This window comes from Natator depressus, chromosome 10 (genome assembly GCF_965152275.1).
Source record: "Natator depressus isolate rNatDep1 chromosome 10, rNatDep2.hap1, whole genome shotgun sequence".
In the NCBI taxonomy this organism is placed as follows: Eukaryota; Metazoa; Chordata; order Testudines; family Cheloniidae; genus Natator; species Natator depressus.
The window spans coordinates 19,853,557-19,873,146 of record NC_134243.1 but is presented as its reverse complement, the minus strand read 5'-3'; the positions used below and the strand labels follow the sequence as shown (position 1 = coordinate 19,873,146).

General features: G+C 39.9%; 1 protein-coding gene across 2 annotated transcripts in view; it reads left to right on the top strand.

Annotated features, from left to right (window-relative positions):
* BMERB1 (bMERB domain containing 1) overlaps positions 1-19,590 on the top strand; it is a 128,020-nt gene that overhangs the window by 57,772 nt on the left and 50,658 nt on the right. For both annotated transcript variants that reach the window (XM_074965409.1, XM_074965407.1), the window contains exon 2: positions 8,726-8,849. In XM_074965409.1, the coding sequence (XP_074821510.1) occupies positions 8,726-8,849 (124 nt within the window). The remainder of the gene's footprint in view (positions 1-8,725; positions 8,850-19,590) is intronic.

Here is a 19,590-nt window from a genome sequence, read left to right as displayed (position 1 = left end):
GAAATTATTCCCCATTTTATCACTTTTTCTTACAAATGTGCCTGAAAATGCCTATTATTTCAATTATACATTCTTCCATTTCTCATTCCGTTACTTCAGGATTTTTCCAAAATTTTATTTGCACGTTGAAAGACTTTGTATTGACTAAAAGTACACTTTCTTTTCTGTTGCTTTTCATTGCAGGTTGCTCATGTTCCTTTTAAGGCTGTCAAACTGGGGATGAAATGTCTTCATTAAATTAATATGCAGTTTTATTATACAGGTCTGCATTTAGACTGAAGCAAAATATGTGTAAATTGCTTTGGCTTTTCCCTTCATTCCCTCTCATTATATGTAATATCTTGATGGTTTTATTTCTACATAGTAATTATTTTAATGTTAATGCCTCTTTGTTCATACAGTATTAATATTTCACTTCTTTCTTCTCCACTGACAATTATTCTGATGATTGCAGATAAGGCAAAATATTCTCGTGCTGTCATTTGCTATGACTCATCTTGGTGTTGTCTTCACTATTGCTGTATGGATCTTGGCTCATTACCAAAGGCTGAGCTTTGATTTCTCTCATAATATATGCTAAAAAGTAGTTGACTAACACACACGCACAATTGCAGTATCAACTCACATTTGCTTTGAATAGAAAGGAATGTTTCTCCTTCGTGTTATGAAGATAGAGTGTTATTTTGTGTTGCAGTCTGCCTAGCCAGAGCCTTATGGATGAGGTTTGTTCATAATTCTAAGGGAATTGAATCAGAACAGTGTATGTCTAGCTCACCAATGGGTCCTATTAAGAGCTTTGCTCAGAGACTTAACATGTTGCTTTTTTTTATAGCATTTTGCATTCAAGGAGCTCAGGGTGTTTTATAAACTTCACAACACTCTGTCAGGTAAGGTCATTAATAGACTCCTCCCTATTAAAAGTGGGGAAACTCAAACACAGATAAGTTGTTGATTTGCCCAAGTTTGTAGAAACAGAGTGAGGAACAGGCTACAGAAATTTTGACTCCCAGTCCTGTGATCTCACCACTGGATCATGTTTCCCTGTGAGCTGCTAGTGGTTGTTCTACTGTCTCAGGATCTGCAGGACACATTGTGCTCTGACCACGCCCTTTCTATTCCCTTCTGCTGCTGGCATGGCTTTAGAATGCCCACTACTCTGGCATGGGGAAGGGCTGGAGTGGGTAGCGTACGGTCTGCTTTGTTGCCTTTACACCTAAGGATTCTCTTACATGAAGGAATTTCCTGCTGCTCTGTTAAAGCAGTTCTCACAGTCACACTTGTTAAGAAGTTATGTTTGGAAAGTTGGAGATTCTGGGAAAATAATGTAGTGCCCTAAATTGCATAGCAATGAATATGGATTGCCTTATTTACATAAACTCACCACTATCAAATCCTTCAGTCTCTTGCTCTTCCCCTCTGTCATTTGCACTCTGGAGTTGTCCCTTATTCCCCTCCACCAATATGGCTCCCCCTCCTATCTCTCATATTCCCCACCTTCAGGTTTTCTCCCATCCCACTTCCCTATCTCTGGTTTCAGAGTAGCAGCCATGTTAGTCTGTATCCACAAAAAGAAAAGGAGTACTTGTGGCACCTTAGAGACTAACAAATTTATTTGAGCATAAGCTTTTGTGAGCTACAGCTCACTTCATCGGATGCATGCAGTGGAAAATACAGTGGGGAGATTTATATACACAGAGAACATGAAACAATGGGTATTACCATAAACACTGTAACATCTGTAACTGTAACTCGTTCACCTGCACATCTATCAATGTGATATATGCCGTCATGTGCCAGCAATGCCCCTCTGCCATGTATATTGGCCAAACTGGACAGTCTCTACGTAAAAGAAGAAATGGACACAAATCAGACATCAAGAATTATAACATTCAAAAACCAGTCGGAGAACACTTCAATCTCTTTAGTCACTCGATTACAGACCTAAAAGTGGCAATTCTTCAACAAAAAAACTTCAAAAACAAACTCCAACGAGAGACTGCTGAATTGGAATTAATTTGCAAACTGGATATAATTAACTTAGGCTTGAATAAAGACTGGGAGTGGATGGGTCATTACACAAAGTAAAACTATTTCCCCATGTTTATTCCCCTCCTCCCCCTCCAGTGTTTCTCACACGTTCTTGTCAACTGCTGGAAATGGCCCACCTTGATTATCACTACAAAAGGTTTTTTCCGCCCCCCTCTCCTGCTGGTAATAGCTCCCCACTGTATTTTCCACTGGATGCATCCAATGAAATGAGCTGTAGCTTACGAAAGCTTATGCTCAAATAAATTTGTTAGTCTCTAAGGTGCCACAAGTACTCCTTTTCTTTTTCCCTATCTCTGGCTCTCCTATTCAAACTTCCCGATTGCCCTTTGTCTGGATTCCTTCACTCCCATTCCTTCCTCTAGCTCTAGCTCCCCACAGACCCCCCCTACAAGTGACCCCCCCCCTTTCTCCCTTGAGCATGCTTACAACATGATCACCACTTTAGAGATATGGCTAGAGCAGTGTGTTAAAGGCTGTGGGGCAGGGTCCGGGTTATGCATTGTTTTGCAATAGAATACCAATTGAAATTGATTAAATGTTTTTGGATGTTTTTCTACATTTTCAAATAAATCAATTTCAATTACAACACAGATTACAACATGTACAGTGCTCACTTTATATTATTTTTGATTACAAATATTTGCACTGTAAAAATGATAAACAAAAGAAATAGTATTTTTCAGTTCATCCCATATGAGTACTGGAGTGCAATCTCTTTATCATCAAAGTGAAAGTTACAAATGTAGGTTTTTTTGTTACATAACTGCACTCAAAAACAAACCAATGTAAAACTTTAGCACCTACAAGCCCACTCAGTCCTACTTCTTGTTCAGCCAATCGCTAAGACAAACAAGTTTGTTTATATTTACGAGACATAATGCTGCCCACTTCTTACTTACAGTGTTACCTGAAAGTGAGAACAGGTGTTCACATGGCACTGTTGTAGCTGGCATCACAAGATATTTACGTAACAGATGCGCTAAAGATTCATATGCCTCTTCATGCTTTGGCCATTGTTCCAGAGAACATACTTCCATGCTGATGACACTTCTTAAAAAAATAATGCATTAATTAAATTTGTGACTGAACTCTTTGGGGAAGAATTGTATGTCTCCAACTCTGTTTTACCTGCATTCTGCCATATATTTCATGTTCTAGCAGTCTCGGATGAAGACCCAGCACATGTTCATTTTAAGAACACTTTCACTGCAACTTTGACCAAATGCAAAGAAGATACCAATGTGAAATTTTTAAGATCGCTACAACACTCAAGCCAAGATTTAAGAATCGGAAGTGCCTTCCAAAATCTGAGAGGGACGAGGTGTGGAGCAAGTCTCTGATGCGGAAACTACAGAACCCAAACCACCAAAAAAGAAAATCAACCTTCTTCGGGTGGCATCTGACTCAGATGATGAAAATGAACATGTGTTAGTTCACACTGCTTTGGACGGTTACCAAGCAGAACCCATCATCAGCATGAACGCATGTCCTCTGGAATTTTGGTTGACGCATCAAGGGACATATGAATCTTTAGCACATCTGGCATGTAAATATCTTCCAATGCTGGCTACAACAGTGCCATGCAAATGCCTGTTCTCACTTTCAGGTGACATTGTAAACAAGAAGCAGGCAGCATTATCTTCTGCAAATGTAAACAAACTTGTTTGTCTTAGCGATTGGCTGAACAAGAAGTAGGACTGAGTGGACTTGTAGGCTCTAAAGTTTTATGTTGTTTTATTGTTGAATGCAGGTTTTTTTGTACATAATTCTACATTTGTAAGTTCAACTTTCATGATAAAGAGATTGCACTACAGTACTTGTATTAGGTGAGTTGAAAAATACTATTTCTTTTGTTTTTTACAGTGCAAATATTTGTAATAAAAATAAATATAAAGTGAGCACTGTACACTTTGTATTCTGTGTTGTCATTGAAATAAATATATTTGAAAATGTAGAAAACATCCACAAATATTTAAATAAATGGTATTCTATTGTTTAATAGCACAATTAATCACGATTAATTTTTTTAATCACTTGACAGCCCTAGTTATAAGGTAAAATTTAAGTGTTTGCTCTGAAACTGTGAACCACCACAGTCAGGAGAGAAGCATTACCAAGTGTGAAATTTGTTTGCCACAGCAAGGGTTATTTCCTGCCAAACAAAAGAAGGCCCATAGATACCAGACAAACCATTGTGGAACATCAGAGGACAAAAGTCTTTTTTGATTGCTCCCCCACACCCATGAAGAAGAGATGTGCATGGAGATTTGTCCAATTAGCTTGAACTCTGGGGGAAGGAAATAAAAATCCCTTACAGGAAGAAACTGCATCTCTAAGCTGCTTGGACTTGGGGAGGGCAAGATTTCTAAGCATAAGCAAGGGATCCCCAGCTGTTTAGTCTGTGTTAGCTGAAGAGGACATATAGATCTTGCATATTACAGCAGCTTCTGTTACCTTTTTGAACTTAAGACTGTAACTCATTTGTGTGTATATGTTTACCTGCTTTAACTTTGTAAATAACTTTCTTATATATTTTTCTTAGTTAATACATCTTTATTTGATTTATTATAGGATTGGCTACAAGTGTTGTATTTGGTGTAGGATCTAAGGTGCAACTGACCTGGCATAAATGACTGGTCCTTTGGGACTGGGAATAACCTGAATATTGTGATTTTTTGGTGTAAGGGACCATCTATCACAAAGGCAAATATGCTGGGTGGCACGATAGACTGGAATACCCAAGGGGACTGTCTGTGGTTCCATGTTAAGGCTCTTAACTAGTGTTTGAGGAGTTCACACCTTATATTTGGTTGGTGAAATCTAAATATAGAACTCACAACCAATTTGGGGCGTGTGCCCTGGCTTGGCATGAATGTCTTTCTAAAAGAGATGATGTAGTTCAACAGGCTGAAATGGTGAAATTTTTTGGTTTGTGATATGCAGTAGGTCAGACAGCTTTTCACAATAGTTCCTTTTGGCCTTAAAATCTATGAGCTTATAAGGGGGCACTAAAAAATTGGGGAAACTTAACAGGTTGGCACAATGCAAAGGGAACAAGAAGCCAAAGGTCTGACCCTAAATGTCTACTGGGCACACTGCTTTTTTAATACTCACTTCCAGAATTGCTGAGATCACAGTGGGGTAGTTGGTCTGGGTCATAGCAAACACTGGGATATTTATAGGTAGATGTAAATAGTAGGTAAGAAGAAAATTACAATTCTTAAAGTAGAACATAACATTCACTTCCATTTACATGCTCTTGAAAACTGTTTTTAAAACCTTCTGTATTATTTGCACATTTGGCATTTATTGGCTTTAATTCTTTGTAGAATCAGAATGATTTCCTGAATCCTGTTTAAAGCATTTAGGAAATAAATTTGCATCAAAGCTATTTTTGATCCAGCCAGTTAAAATAACTCTGTAGTAATGGAACGCTACAAAAAGCAAAATGATGAATACTGATTCTTTGACCTAGCAATGAAATGAAGTTTTACAAAGAGCAAATTTGGAGCCCTGAGCAGTTCTGGTGTAAGTTTGCCTGTTAAAGGATTCTGGTTAGTAAAAGCAAAAATTATAATTTGTTGGGTGACTCACAAGGCAAAAATAACCCAGCCAGTGCCAATGAACATGCTGGCCAGCTTAAAAGGTTTTTAAAGTACAGTAATGATCCTTTGCCACACTTTTCATATTTTTTTTTAATAATAGGAATGCAATCCATTTTTCTTGTTTAAATCACCAGTGTTTCTGTTTCTTCCAAGGCTTCTTTAGATTGATTCCTGCTGTAACTTCCACTGGATATTCTATGTAATTCTGCCCATTGGTCTTGTGGTAGCACAAAGTGGTACATGTATTGGATTGAAGTTCAGAACTTTAGAGTGGTCCCTTGATCCCAGACAGGCCAGGGCTGGAAGGGCTTTGCATTAGGCACTAAGGCCAGAATTTCCAGAAGGGTTGGATTTCAGCTCTCATTTAGGCACCAATATAAGTGACTAGATTTTCAGAAGAGCTTTTTGGAAAATCTGGCCACAAGTTTCACAATGGAGAGAATCATATAAATCATAAAAATAGGTCTTTTCCAGCTCCTATTAGGACATCTAGATCACACCCCTGCCTATGGAAGAGATTCTAACAATGTTCTAACTGAAAAAAATCTTCACTTTGCAGAGGAAGCAAGTCGTGTTCATAGTCTGCTCCCTTTCCTTTAGCCTGCCACCCATTAGAACTGCAAAGCTCCAGCCTCAGCGACCTTCATCAGAGGGACTTCTGTGGTGTCCGGGGAAAGCACGTTGTAGAGGGATGGTTCCCTCATGCACATTTTTTGACCTGTTTTGCTGCCCTTTGCAGTGTGTAGCAGAGGGAAGGATGGGTCTAAGTGTTTCTCCTTCACTTTGAATATCTGCATTTCCGATTATTTTCACCCAGATGGATAACTGTTTTCTAAGATGAATCCCATTTTGTTGCCTCATGTCCAGATTTCTCACCTCTCAAAATTCCTACATATTATTTCTGTTATTTGTAAGGCCTCCGTTTAATAGTATATATACTTTTCATTAATGTTCTGTTTACTCCACTGGTCACTAATAACATTCAGTAAGATGGGACCTAATACTGATACCAGCTAGAAACCTTTTCTAAATGAAATACATCACCATCATCATCTATAATTTTATCCTTATTTAGGCCCTTTAGTTTGTTTCCAGTCCATGAGACAGAATCAAGTCAATTTGGATTAATGCTGATAATAAGATTAACTTCCAAATATACTGTATAACATTCCTTCATCTATCGGTTTCGTAGTTTTATTTAAAAAGCTATCAACTTTTGTTCTTTATAAATCGGTGCTTCTTTTACTCATGGTTCTATTATCTTCTAACCATTTAGTGATTTTACTTTTCTTTTCATATTTGCTCCATTGTTTTACTAGGAACTGAAATTGCCAGTCTGTAGTTGCCAGGGTAACTCTTCTTTCCTTTTTTGAAGATTGATTCCATATTTGCTTTTTTTCAGTCCTCTGGTACTTTCCCAATTCTCCTCGACTTTCCAAGAATAGTTGGAATAGTATTGGTGAGTTAGCTAATACGGGAGCCATGTTGATTGGGGGTATTCTAAGGAAAACCACACCTAGATGTCTTCCTCTATGTTAATAATAATAATAATAATAGTCTATTTTTTATACAGCACTTTCCATCATTAGATCTCAAAGCACTTCACAATCTTCTTCCTCTGAGACAGGAAAGTATTTTTCCCCAATTTAACAAATGGGGAATGGAGAGGCCAAGTGACTTGCCCAGGGTCTCACAATGCGGCTATGGCAGAGCAGGGAATGGAACCCTTGTCCCAGGTCAGTGCCCTAACCACTAGATGGTCACTGTAATATGAGACCTTAAGAGCAGTTGGGTAGAGTAAAAAGGAAAACATAAGGCGATTGATGGTGCTTGAAGAGGGATAAAGCAACAGAGGGGACTGTAGCTTTATTCATATTCCAAGTCTTCTGTGTAAGATGTTCAGCTGCCTGGGTCTGGTGTTTATGGTGGTACTTTCATAATTTGTTTCCTTGTAATTGGTAGAGCTGCATTCTCCTAATTCAGAAATGTAGCTAATGCTAAAATTTCATTTTTTGTTTTTTCGTGTCTGTACACGTGTGTTCAAATGTAGCGAGTGAGTTTGGGTGTCTCAGTTTTTGTTATTTAATCGGAGACTAAAGGGGCCTAATTTTCAGAGGCCAACTGCTCAGCACTGCCTGAAAACCAAGCCTCTTTAAGGTGCTTCCCAAAAACTGAAGCACCCCAAAATCATTAGTCTCGTTTTAAAATCTTGGCCAAGATAAATAAATGTGATAAAACATCAGCATACGGTTTCCTGGAGGTCAGAGTCCTCCTTCCCAAACCAACTCGCTGTAGACAGATAGTACCTACTTCTACCAATAGGGAAGAGAGAACATGTCAATTACACAAAAATAATAATAAAAGGGGCCTGCCTGATCCTGCCACTTGCTGAACACCTCCTACAAAGTACTGTGTATCCTCCACTCCACCTGATTTCAATGGAAATCATGATTACTAGCATTTCACAAGAAGCATTCTGTGCTTCACAGGATTAGACCCTTAGCCTCTTATACACACTCTTTAGCCTGTTCTCTTTAGCCTCTTCTCTGATGGGCCCTTTTCTCTGGGCTGTCCTTTTAACTGCCTGTCCCATTTAAATAAATGGAGTTCCAAGAAGAATCATAGGAATTAGAGATGAAAAATTCTTATTAGTTCATTTTGTTCATATCTCTTCCAATGCAGGATTGTTCACAAGAGTGAATTCTTGTAGCTGGTAAGCTTTGTAGCAGTTATATTGCTATATTTTAAAAGTCTGTAGTGATGTAAAATAAGGCACAGCAGCTCTGACAGTACACTGGGTTACTGTAGGTTAGGCTTTCTTTTGAGCACATGTCAAATCGTATTAGAGATTTACAGGAATCCTTTTATTTTTAAATGATTAAAATAATTGAAACTACCCAGCAAAACAAGAAAGGACCAGTCTACCTAGCATCCAGCTAGTATGTTCCCTGCTACCCACATTAATTACACCATGGCCTGGCACCTCTGTGATTAAGTTGTATTCTTTAAAGATCCTGCTAAGTTTAGTTAGACCAGCCTCATTCATTTCCTGTCTTCCTTCACACACATAGATCAACTTGACATCATCTCAATGGCTGAAACAACAATGATGCCTGAGGAAATCGAATTGGAGATGGCAAAGATCCAGAGGCTTCGGGAAGTCTTAGTCAGAAGAGAATCAGAGCTCAGGTTTATGTAAGTACCAACTCTTCTGGGAAAATGCTAAGCAAAACTAATCAAAATAGGAGTTTAGGGTTTTTTTTTATCCATTTGACACTTAAAAAAAATGAAGAGTGCCCATTTTAGCTGAGTGTTTGCAAAATGCCACTGGGAAATGATTTTTGTAGTTGCAAAGAAAGTTAAAAAATTTTATTCAACATGTTTTACAGAATTTACAAAGAGGATCTATTGCTTACAAAGGGAAACATTGGCGCAATGCTTCTGGCAGATCATGTTTTCACACCAGAGCTCGTATCCTAGGTGGGGAGTGAGCATGGTGTGAAGAAACAACAACTAAATTCTACTCAAGTCTCATTGAAGTTAATGGAATCTGCACAGGCATACCCGAGGGAAGAATTTAGCCTTACTCATATAGGGCCAGATCCTCTGCTGGTGTAAATTAGTGATTACATTGATTTATACCACCTGAGAATCTGGCCCTTTTCTCTCCCCACCTATACACCCATTTTAAAGGACAAATATATAGCCTGATCCTTTAACCCTTACTCATGCAAGTAGTCCCATTGGCTTCAATGCTCCCTCACTCTCCTCTTTGACTCACTTGTGTGAGTAAAGCGGGGTTGGCCTCCTATTTATTTTTTACAAATATTTTTTTATCCGGCTCTGGAAATTGCACGGTTAGTTTTCAGAGTAGCAGCCATGTTAGTCTGTATTCGCAAAAAGAAAAGGAGTACTTGTGGCACCTTAGAGACTATGTTAGTGAATTTCAGTCCAGAGCAAATGTACAGCCATAGCTTACAACTTTTTAGAAATAATAGTTTGCTGACAGAGTCTTTGGAGTGATACTGCTAAAATAAACAAGAACAAGATTGGTTTTGTCACACCTGCTTCTAGGTAATCAAGTAAATACTTGGCTATCAGCTTCTATATAGATAGAATCGAGTCAGGCAAAAGCCTTGCCAGGGACACCTATATTTCCCTTGACATTTTCTGTATCAAACAGTGCAAAGAGATTGAAATAAATTATCCTACTGAAAGAGTACAGCAGTAACTGGCTGTCTCTCATACTTTCCTACATTCTTTCTCTTCACTTGATCTATTTTTTCCTCATTTCCAGCCTGCCTTTTTCATTTCCCCAGTGCTCATGCTCATAGCTGTTCTCAACGCTCCTTTTCTCCTGTCAGGTGGCAGAGCCAGCAGATTAACATGGAGGAGCTGACAGTCAGACTGTTGAAAAGGGAACTTTGCCAAAACTAGCACCATCTACAGTGCTTTCCCAGTGTTCTCCATAATATGAATACACTCTGCTTAATCTGGAGGAGCATGGAGCAGCTGTCCACCTGCTGAAGTAGGACAGCTTCTCCGAGCACATACCACCAGTGCTGCTCTACATTGACTTTGGGATGCAATTCAAAATGTGGACGATGATTGATAACTTTTAAAGGCCTGAATGGTCTGGGATCTGGCTGTCTTGCAGGCTGCCCCTTGCTCTATTCCCCCCTACAGTAGATGAAAGCATCTAGAATACTCTTGCTATTGGTTCACAAGTTGAGACTCTGAGGCTGGCTGCAATGACTTCTGTCCAACAAGGGCCTCCAGCATTGGAAACTGCTTCCCTTCATAGTCCCTAAGAGCCCAAGATCAGTGAACTGCTGTGACAAAGATTAGTAGACATGCTGGAACATGTGTCTATTTGGTTTATTTCTTCTGATTTTTACAAATCTTCTATTTTATTCCTGAAAAATGAGAGGAATATTGCCAATGTTTCCATAAGCCAGCTCAGCAGGGGTTCTTTACTGCCACTCATTATGGATAGCTCATGTAAGTTGTGGTGGGTTTTATTTTTATAACTCAAACCCTGCTCCCCCTGAAGCTAACGATACAACTTCCATTAACTTCAGTGGGTCCAGGGCTAAGCATTTTACAGCTGCTCACGCCATGCACGCTTTATAAATGAATCTATTAAAATAAAATAAAAGGTAGGTACTCGCATTTATGGATGAGTTTATTACTTTCAGTTGTTTCCTGAAGTAAAGGAATTGTCGATGTCCTGAGACCAGTGTTCTGATAGTTAAGGCATTTCAGTAGCTGCATTCTCTTGCCGGGACTTGGGTCTCTTTTGAAAGATTTGTATAGTCAGCTGTATGGCCTGAACATGGTGAAGGGCTGAACTGGTTCTGCCAGAGTTTGAACATGTGACCACTGAGAAACTATCTATGCCATGTCTAGTGCTCAGTCCACTAAGTCTTCTCCAACTTGGATGAGAACTTGAGTCTCTAATTAGTTCTGCTGCTGCTTTAGATTTTCAGTTAATGGCATGATCAAAGCAAGCCAAATAGTATTTGGTGATGGAGCCCAGAGTGTGGAAGCGTGAGGGACTGGGACAGAGTTTAGTAAGTGTGATTGTATTCCTTATAATTAACCAAGATGCTAAAAGACTTTCTGGTATTGGAATATTAGACCCTTTTTTGAATTCATATGACAGCGAAAACAAAATGATGCAGTTATTCCAGATCAACTAACTGATCTTGCCACAAGCAGACTGGTTATTTTTTTCCTGTTACTTCTTCCTTTAGGCATGACTTTCCTTCCCACTCTGTGATGTTGCTCTTTTGTGTCCTGCAATGCCAACCAAGTCAATGAAATCTCACATTTACTATGTATTACTGCCTCTGCTTAAGAAAAAAGAAAAATTAACTGGAACATAAGTGGGGCTGACTCAGACTCTGAATATGCTCTAAACCATCAGCACAGTGGTGGTGCCACTTCCCGCCTTATAACCTTTAGCTTAGTGCACTCACCTGGGATGTGGGAGACCTGGGTTCAATTTCCCCCTCTGTCAGAGGGTGAAAAAGGATTTGAACAGGGGTCTCACATTCTTAGGGGAGTGCTTCAACCACTAAGATATGGGATATTGTGATGTGCAGTGTCATCCTCTCTTGTTTAGTCTCTCCTAAATTTGGATAAATAATTAAAGCGTCATTAGGCCAGAGAGACTAAGACTGAGAATAACTCTATATCTTAGTGGTTACGGCACATCGTGGGAAGTGGGGAACCCAGCATCCAGTCTCCCTGCTCCAATGACTAATTATTTATACAAAGTGGAACAACTTCAACAGGAGAGATTGAGGGAGCCCCAAATCTGAATATCCCAGAACTCAGTGGTTAGAGCACTCACCTGACAGGAGTGGGAGACCCCTGTTCAAATCCCTTCTCTCCCTGGCTGAACTGGGGTCTCCCACAACCCACGTAAGTGTTCTAATGAGGGGGCTAAAAGGTATAAGGTGGCTCCTCCTCCAGCCAGACTTTGAACAGGTCCTGATCCAGTACGTGGCCTCTGAGCACACCTACCAGATTGGGCCCTGCATGCAAGTGAGGTGGATGAATCCCTATCTTCCCTCACTTCGTGGATCACTCTGTGGAAGACAGAAGACAAGTGTTCAGATGCTTAGAGTAAGGCAGCAGAAATTTAGGTGCCAGGGAACTTTAATTGCAAAAACTTAGGCACTGAGTGTCTTTAGGGACCTACAGGGTTAGGCAGCAGCTGAGAGAGTTTTGTGGGTCACAGTGGAGACTAAAATTGTGACTTAGGGTGCCTAAGTACCTTTGTGGATCTGTACCATGATGCCTAAAGTTAGGCATCTAAATAATTGGCCTGATGTTCAGCCCTATAGCTCCGACTGAAGTCAATGAGAGTTGTGGGTCCTGAGTCGCTCTAAAAAGAACATTCAGACCACTTTCCGACATGTTTAAATAATGATTTAGGTGCCTAACTTCAGGCACCAAAGTTTTAAAGTGCAGGTTTAAGTGTTTTGCTTAAGGTCACAGAGGAAGTCTGTGTCAAAGTCAGATTGAGGACTCAGAAATTCCTGTCCCCAAATCCTGTGCTCAGATAATTCCATTCTCCAAGAACCATTAAAGATAAGGGCAACCATGGACTGAATTTTAACCTTTGGGGCTTCCACAATTTACAAGTAGGATTTTCAAAAGCACTCACCCTAAGTCTAATTCTATAATATCTTTTCAAAGCCAATTGTAAAATTCCCATTTATTTCAAGGGACAGAGTGATTTTGAAAATCCCAACTATACTTTTACAACAGTGGTCTAAACCACTCATTTTCAGCAGTTTGTTTTGTTTTCATTTAACTACAGAATAGCATCCCCAGTTCTCTGAGAGGAACCTAGGGAGTTGAACAACTTTATAGATTCTATTTTATTGTGATTTCAACGTTCATAAATCACAAATAGTAATGGAAAGAAAAAAAAAGTCATGAAATGTACTGCTAGGTATCTATTAAGTAACAAACAAAATGAAAATTTTATTGCAGGTAACATTTTTACTGCAGAGAGTATATATATTTAAATGCTTTAGATTAATTTTTCTTCCTTTAATTCAAAATCTATAACAGGCCACTGTTTTCTGAAAGAATTACTTTTGCCAGATACATCAATTTTACCACTATTGCATCACTGCGGTTAGAAAGGTCTCTCCATCTTTTAACTTAGTTTAATTAGATAATTAAACACTAAGGACTATCATTTACACAGATAGTTAAATGTAATTAGACACATTTTGTAATTTTGTTTTTAAAAAGCTGTCTTTAATACTTTTATAATTTGATCCAGAGCTTTCAGAACCACTGACTCCTGAGAGAATCAGCAGCAAATACGTTTAATCACAGAACGTTGACTTGGCTCTTGGCAAGCTTATGGTCACTGGAGATGAAGCAAATTAAAAGAGGTTTTTCCATTTCAGTATATAAAGCTTCTAAAATAAAACCCATCCCCAGAAACCTGCTGCTCAGTCCCATCCCACTTCACCAAAGATTGCAAAAATGGACAGTTCCCAGTGGAATAATGGGGTTGGAGCAATTGTCTGCATTGGTTTTCTGTTAAAGTTCATCAGGTGTTGTTCCAGGAATTTCCCCATTGCCTGATGGTCTCTGCACACAAGCAGGGCAACAAATCTCAAGTGAAATTCATCTTTGCCTGTTGGGTAGGTCTGGCTGATAGAGGAGTTTCATAGGATATTGAGCCACATCTCCCAACAGATTGTCAGGGTTTAAACAACAGTTAATTCCACATGTAGGGTTATAATTACACGTGTTCTTGAATCCATGGGACACTGAGGACATCACATATGCGCCATGTCCTGTACTGCCATAGTACCTGCCTGTCTGCATTACCTACCCCGGCCTAATCTAATTCCCACCAGGAGCTCTGCTTCCATCTCTATTCTCATTCCCTCCCTGAAGCACATGAACCACCATCCTCTTCCTCAGCCAATCCATCAAGCATCAAAACATCACAATGATTTTAGGGAGATGAGAGCTACAGGCTTCCTGCTTGCCATTCAGCACCACCAGCGCTGCCTCCCAGCTGTTCCATGCTGCCAGCAATTCCTCATCCCGACCCCCAGTTTGAGAACCCCTGCCCTAGTGTGCCTGTGGATCTGATGGAAGAATTTTAGCCTAGCTTAATTACAGATCAGTTATTATAACAAAAACCTACCCTTTGATGATGTATTTTAGGAGCTTTTATCTCACTGCTTTTTCTACTCATATTGAAGTGTGAATAAAAATAGAGGACCAGATCCCCAGTTGGTGTAAATCAGAGTAGCTCCAGCTCCAATGAAGTCAGTGGAGGGGTACAGATTTACAGCAGATGAGAACCTAACCCACAGATTTCTAACTGAAATGATATGATGTTACTTTTCTCAGGAGGTTGCACTCTAACAAGCTCAAAGGGTTAATGGAGCGATAATAAAATTCACTTATACTGGAGGCTTGAAATGGCTTAGGAATAATACAGTGCATTGCCTTTGATAGTCACAACATTTACTGCAGCACATATTTTATCCAATGAAATATGTGCTGCCATGAACAAAGGACATTTTGTGAAGAGAATTTCTCCAGGTTAACATTGTTTCTAGTAAAAAAAAATAATTAGTGAGGCCTGGCTGCTCAGCAGTCAATTAGCATTTCCCAACTATCTTGTCTTCTGTGTATAAACCAGCAAGAAATTATCCACTGGTATGTGATTTCATGGATAATGTAATATTCCTTCAGGCAGTTCCTGTTTATGATCTATGTATCATCCATTTCCTACTTTGCATTTTCTCTTTTTCCCTCCACGCAGCATGAGGTGCAGTTGAAGGAGACTATCCTGCCTTTATTGTGGTTTAGAGACTGATCTGCTTGCCTGGAAAGTTAAAGGTGTATGAATCCAACTCTAGTTATTGCAGTTGGTGCTGAAGTGCACCATGCTGAAGATAAATTCTAGATTCTTCCCCACCTTGAACAAAATGACATGAATTACTAATGAATCTTGTAGGAAAACCTTCACTAAGGATAAAATGAAATGTGTGGCTTCTGTGTCACTAGACAAATGCCAGCATGTTACATTACAGCATTCAGATTCGTAACACTCCAGTATTTAAATAGGACCTTTACTGAATAGGTCACCACCACTAGGAGCTTTGTAACAGTCATCCCGATACGGGGGCATGAGGAGGACAGTCCAGGCGGCTGATGAGATAAAAGCTATACACATCATCATCATCATCTTTAAGGCTAATTTTAAAGCACTTGATGATGGCGAGGGAATATCTGACTTAAACTGTATTCAGCACCACACTTTAACTTCCCTGAAAGTGTATGTATGTGTGTTCTATATTAGATGTATATCCAAGTTGCAAAGTTCAGGTGAAGTCGTGAGGTCTTTGGTTTTGGTTCAGACCCCTCTCTAATACATATCGTAGACATCTTCAAAGGGCTCTACTTTTCTGCGTACCATGTTAGGATTATGTCTGAAGAACAAGTAGTTTCATACTAAGAGCAATTTTTTTCAATCTTTTAAATTTGACATTTTGATGAAATTCTGAATTGAAAAAAATGAGAACAATTTCAATGAAACTGAAGTAAGTTCCTGCCCATTTTTTTGACCAGTCATAGAACTGGTTGAAATTTTTTGAATAAAAAGAAGCGGGATTGCACAGGATGCCTCTGAGAACATTTGCTTTGTTCATCTACCACCTCAGTGAATCTAGAACATCCTGAGGCATGGTGACAAACTTTTGAAGACTGTCCTGATTTGATGTGTAGATTCAAGATGTCCAGTGCTGCCTGCATCACATTCTGAGAATAGCAAAGGGAGCTACATAATTGGTCCCTGCCATCAAACCCATGAAACCCAGTAAGATGATTACCTTCCAGGATGGGCAGTCTCAAATTTGCAAAACCACTTGCTCTATTTTTAGTAACTCTGAAAGAAAAGTTTTCCCTGCTTCTGAGTCCAATATAGAACCTATAAAAGGAATTCTCTGAGGTGGCCAGAAAGTTGATTTTTTTTGACACTGAGATGCAAACCCAGATCTGGAAAGACGAAGATTGTAAACATGATGTGGAGTAACACATCCTCATGTGAAGTAGCTTTAAGCAACCAATCATCCAAATATGGGTAAACAAAACTACCTTATTTTCTCAGATGTGTTGCTACTACAGAAAGGCAGTTTGAAAAGGCCCATTGTGCAGTTGACAGGCTGAACAGGTACACCTTGTACTGGAAATGGTGCCCACCACCATGAAATGCAGGTATTTTCAATACTGTGTGAAATAGAGATATGAAAATAAATGTCCTTTAAATCAAGAGTGGTGAACCAATCCAAAGTTGAAAGCAAGGAAATTATAGAGGCCAGGGTTAACATAGAAAACCAGAACTTCTAGATATACTTGTTCAATTTTCCTAAATCTAAAATCGGACAAAGACTCCCATCTTTTTTCTGTGTCAGGCAGTACCTTGAAAAGATTTTTGGGTACCACCTTGACAGCTCCTATCTGGAGCAGCTTATGTTCTTCTGAATAATATTGTAAGAAGGTTTCCTGAAAGGGGAAGGGTAGGGAGAATTAAGAGGGGGCAGTTTTTCAAACTGACTGGCCCAGCCCTTCTCTATAATCTCTAGTACCCATAAGTCCAAGGTTATTTGTTGATGAATTGGGCTAGCTTGTCCGCAAATAAAAGAAGGGATGGATCCTGGTTGATTGGTCCGTGACTCTTGATCCTCACATCAAATCTGGTGTTCACAGAAGATGAAGAAGGGGTCTTCATCTTAGGTATCTATCTGACAGATGCTTTTTATGCTGGGTCTGGAATGAAGACTGAGATTGCTGATGCTGTTGCTGATTACTCTGATTTGAAGAAAAATAAGTAGACAACTGAGGGTAATATTGCCCCTGGTATTGAAAAGAAGGAGTAGAAAGTCCCCTTCTGAGTGAGGAATAGATACCCATAGAACGAGCAATGGATCTAGTTTTCTTTAATTTTTCCAACAGTTCATCAGTCTTATTGCTGCAAAGACCATCTCCTTTGAATGGGAGATCTTCCTCCTTGACTCTAATGTCCACAGTCAAGAAAGAGGAATGGAGCTGAGATTGCCTCTTCAAGGTAACTGCGGATGCCAGTGCTCTGGTGGAAGAGTCTGAAGCATCAAATGATTCTCTGAGGGCATGCTTTGCCATATGCTGCTGTTATATCAAAATAGCATTAGCCAGTCTTTTATCTCCTGGCAAATCTTGGACAAATAAGCCATCCTTTCCCATAAGTGGAATTGATAACAGGCAATCATTGACTAGTAATTAGCCACTCCAATTCCCAGAGAAGAGGACAAGAAAACTTTTCTTACAAGTGTATCAGTTTTTCTTTCCTCTCTATCAGCAGGAGTAGAGTGAGTTTGACCAGACCTAAACCTATACTGGCAGCAGCCACCATTAGTGAATTTGCACAGGCTGTGAATGAAAGTAAGAGAGCCATTCATGTAGACTCTAGTACTGTTTGTTTTCTTGGAAATAGGTTGACAGGTAGCAGGAATTGACCAAACAGTCTTGGCAGACTGCAACATCCTGTTCATGGAGGTAGTCACAAGAATGTCAAGTACTGGATGGGAGACTTCCTCCACAGCCACCAAAGGTAAATTTAATGTGGGTACCATGCAATCAACAAGGTCATGCAGTTGCAAAGCATCCTCAAAACAGGAAGAAGCAAAAGTTACACCCACATGCTTGTCAGGGAACAAATGGGGATGAAAGTCAGTATCCATTTGTTCCTGGTCCAAAAGAGGAGGTGTCTCCTCATCCTCTTCTTCAGAAAGTGTATCAGGTACAACCAACTGAGCTACGGATGGATCTGGAGTAACTGGATCTGAAGAGTGTTGAGCCACTGGATCCTTATTGGATGACACTACACCTCTCCATATATAAAGGAGGATGATCCAAAAGTTGTTGTGGTGGAACCCAACAGGGCCATGACAGCGGTGGAAGTTGTGGTGGAACTCAGATCAGGGCTGACAGTTTCTTCAGTAGCTGGGATCTGGAAATATACCTATAAGAGGAGAAGCAAAAGGATAAGGGAAGAATCAGATTTCTTGATTCTTCCTCTAACCTCCTCTAAAAATGACCTCGGATCTGTTATGGATCCACTGGAGACAGTGATGGAACTGCAGAGTGAAGAGAAATAAAGGGTGAAAAATCTTTCTGGAGATGCCATGGGTGTCTCAGCACAGCTGGAAGCAGTGAACAGTGGCTCTAAGACACCTTTCCACTTGCTCATTCCTGGACCAGGAATAAACCACAGGAAGTATAATCATGAAAAATCCGATGCTAACTCATTATTGACAAAATCTGAAAAGTATTTCAGTACAAAGAAACCAGCCTGCAGTTGAATATTTTCATTCTGAAGCTAGAAAAGGCAGCAATAATAATTACTTTTACTTACACATGTAAAACTGGACAAGTCATTTACAACACAAACTTTGCTTCTCTCCAAAAGAAAAAGGACACTAAACTATCTAAACTGCTACATGCCACAAAGAGCCACAGCAGTAGTTCCCTTAACCCACCCAACAATATAGTTTCCAGCTATATTCTTAGCTCGGCAGAAGAGTCTGTCCTATCTTGGGGCCTCTCCTTTTGTCCCTCCAGACCCACAAACATGATACAGTTCTGTGGTGACCTAGAATCCTACTTTCGACATCTCCAACTCAAAGAATATTTCCAACACACCTCTGAACAACATACTAACCCACAGAATCCTTCCTACCAACACTACAAAAAGAAGGATTCTGGGTGGACTCCTCCTGAAGGTCAAAACAACAGACTGGACTTCTACATAGATTGCTTCCGTCGACATGCACGGGCTGAAATTGTGGAAAAGCAGCATCACTTGCCCCATAACCTCAGCCGTGCTGAACACAACGGCATCAACAGCCTCAGGAACAATTATGACATCATAATCAAAAAGGCTGACAAAGGAGGTGCTGTCGTCATCATGAATAAGTTGGAATATGAACAAGAGGCTGCTAGGCAGCTCTCTAACTCCACATTCCACAGGCCATTATCTTCTGATCCTACTGAGGATTACCAAAAGAAACTACACCATCTGCTCAAGAAACTCCCTGAAAAAGCACAAGAACAAATCCACACAGACACACCCCTAGAGCCCCAAGCAGGGATATTCTATCTGCTACCCAAAATCCATAAACCTGGGAATCCTGGATGCCCCATCATCTCAGGCATTGGCACCCTGACAGCAGGACTGTCTGGCAATGTGGACTCTCTCCTCAAGCCCTACGCTACCAGCACTCCCAGCTATCTTCAAGACACCACTGACTTTCTGAGGAAACTACAATTCATCGGTGATCTTCCTGAAAACACCATGCTGGCCACTATGGATGTAGAAGCCCTCAACACCAACATTCCACAC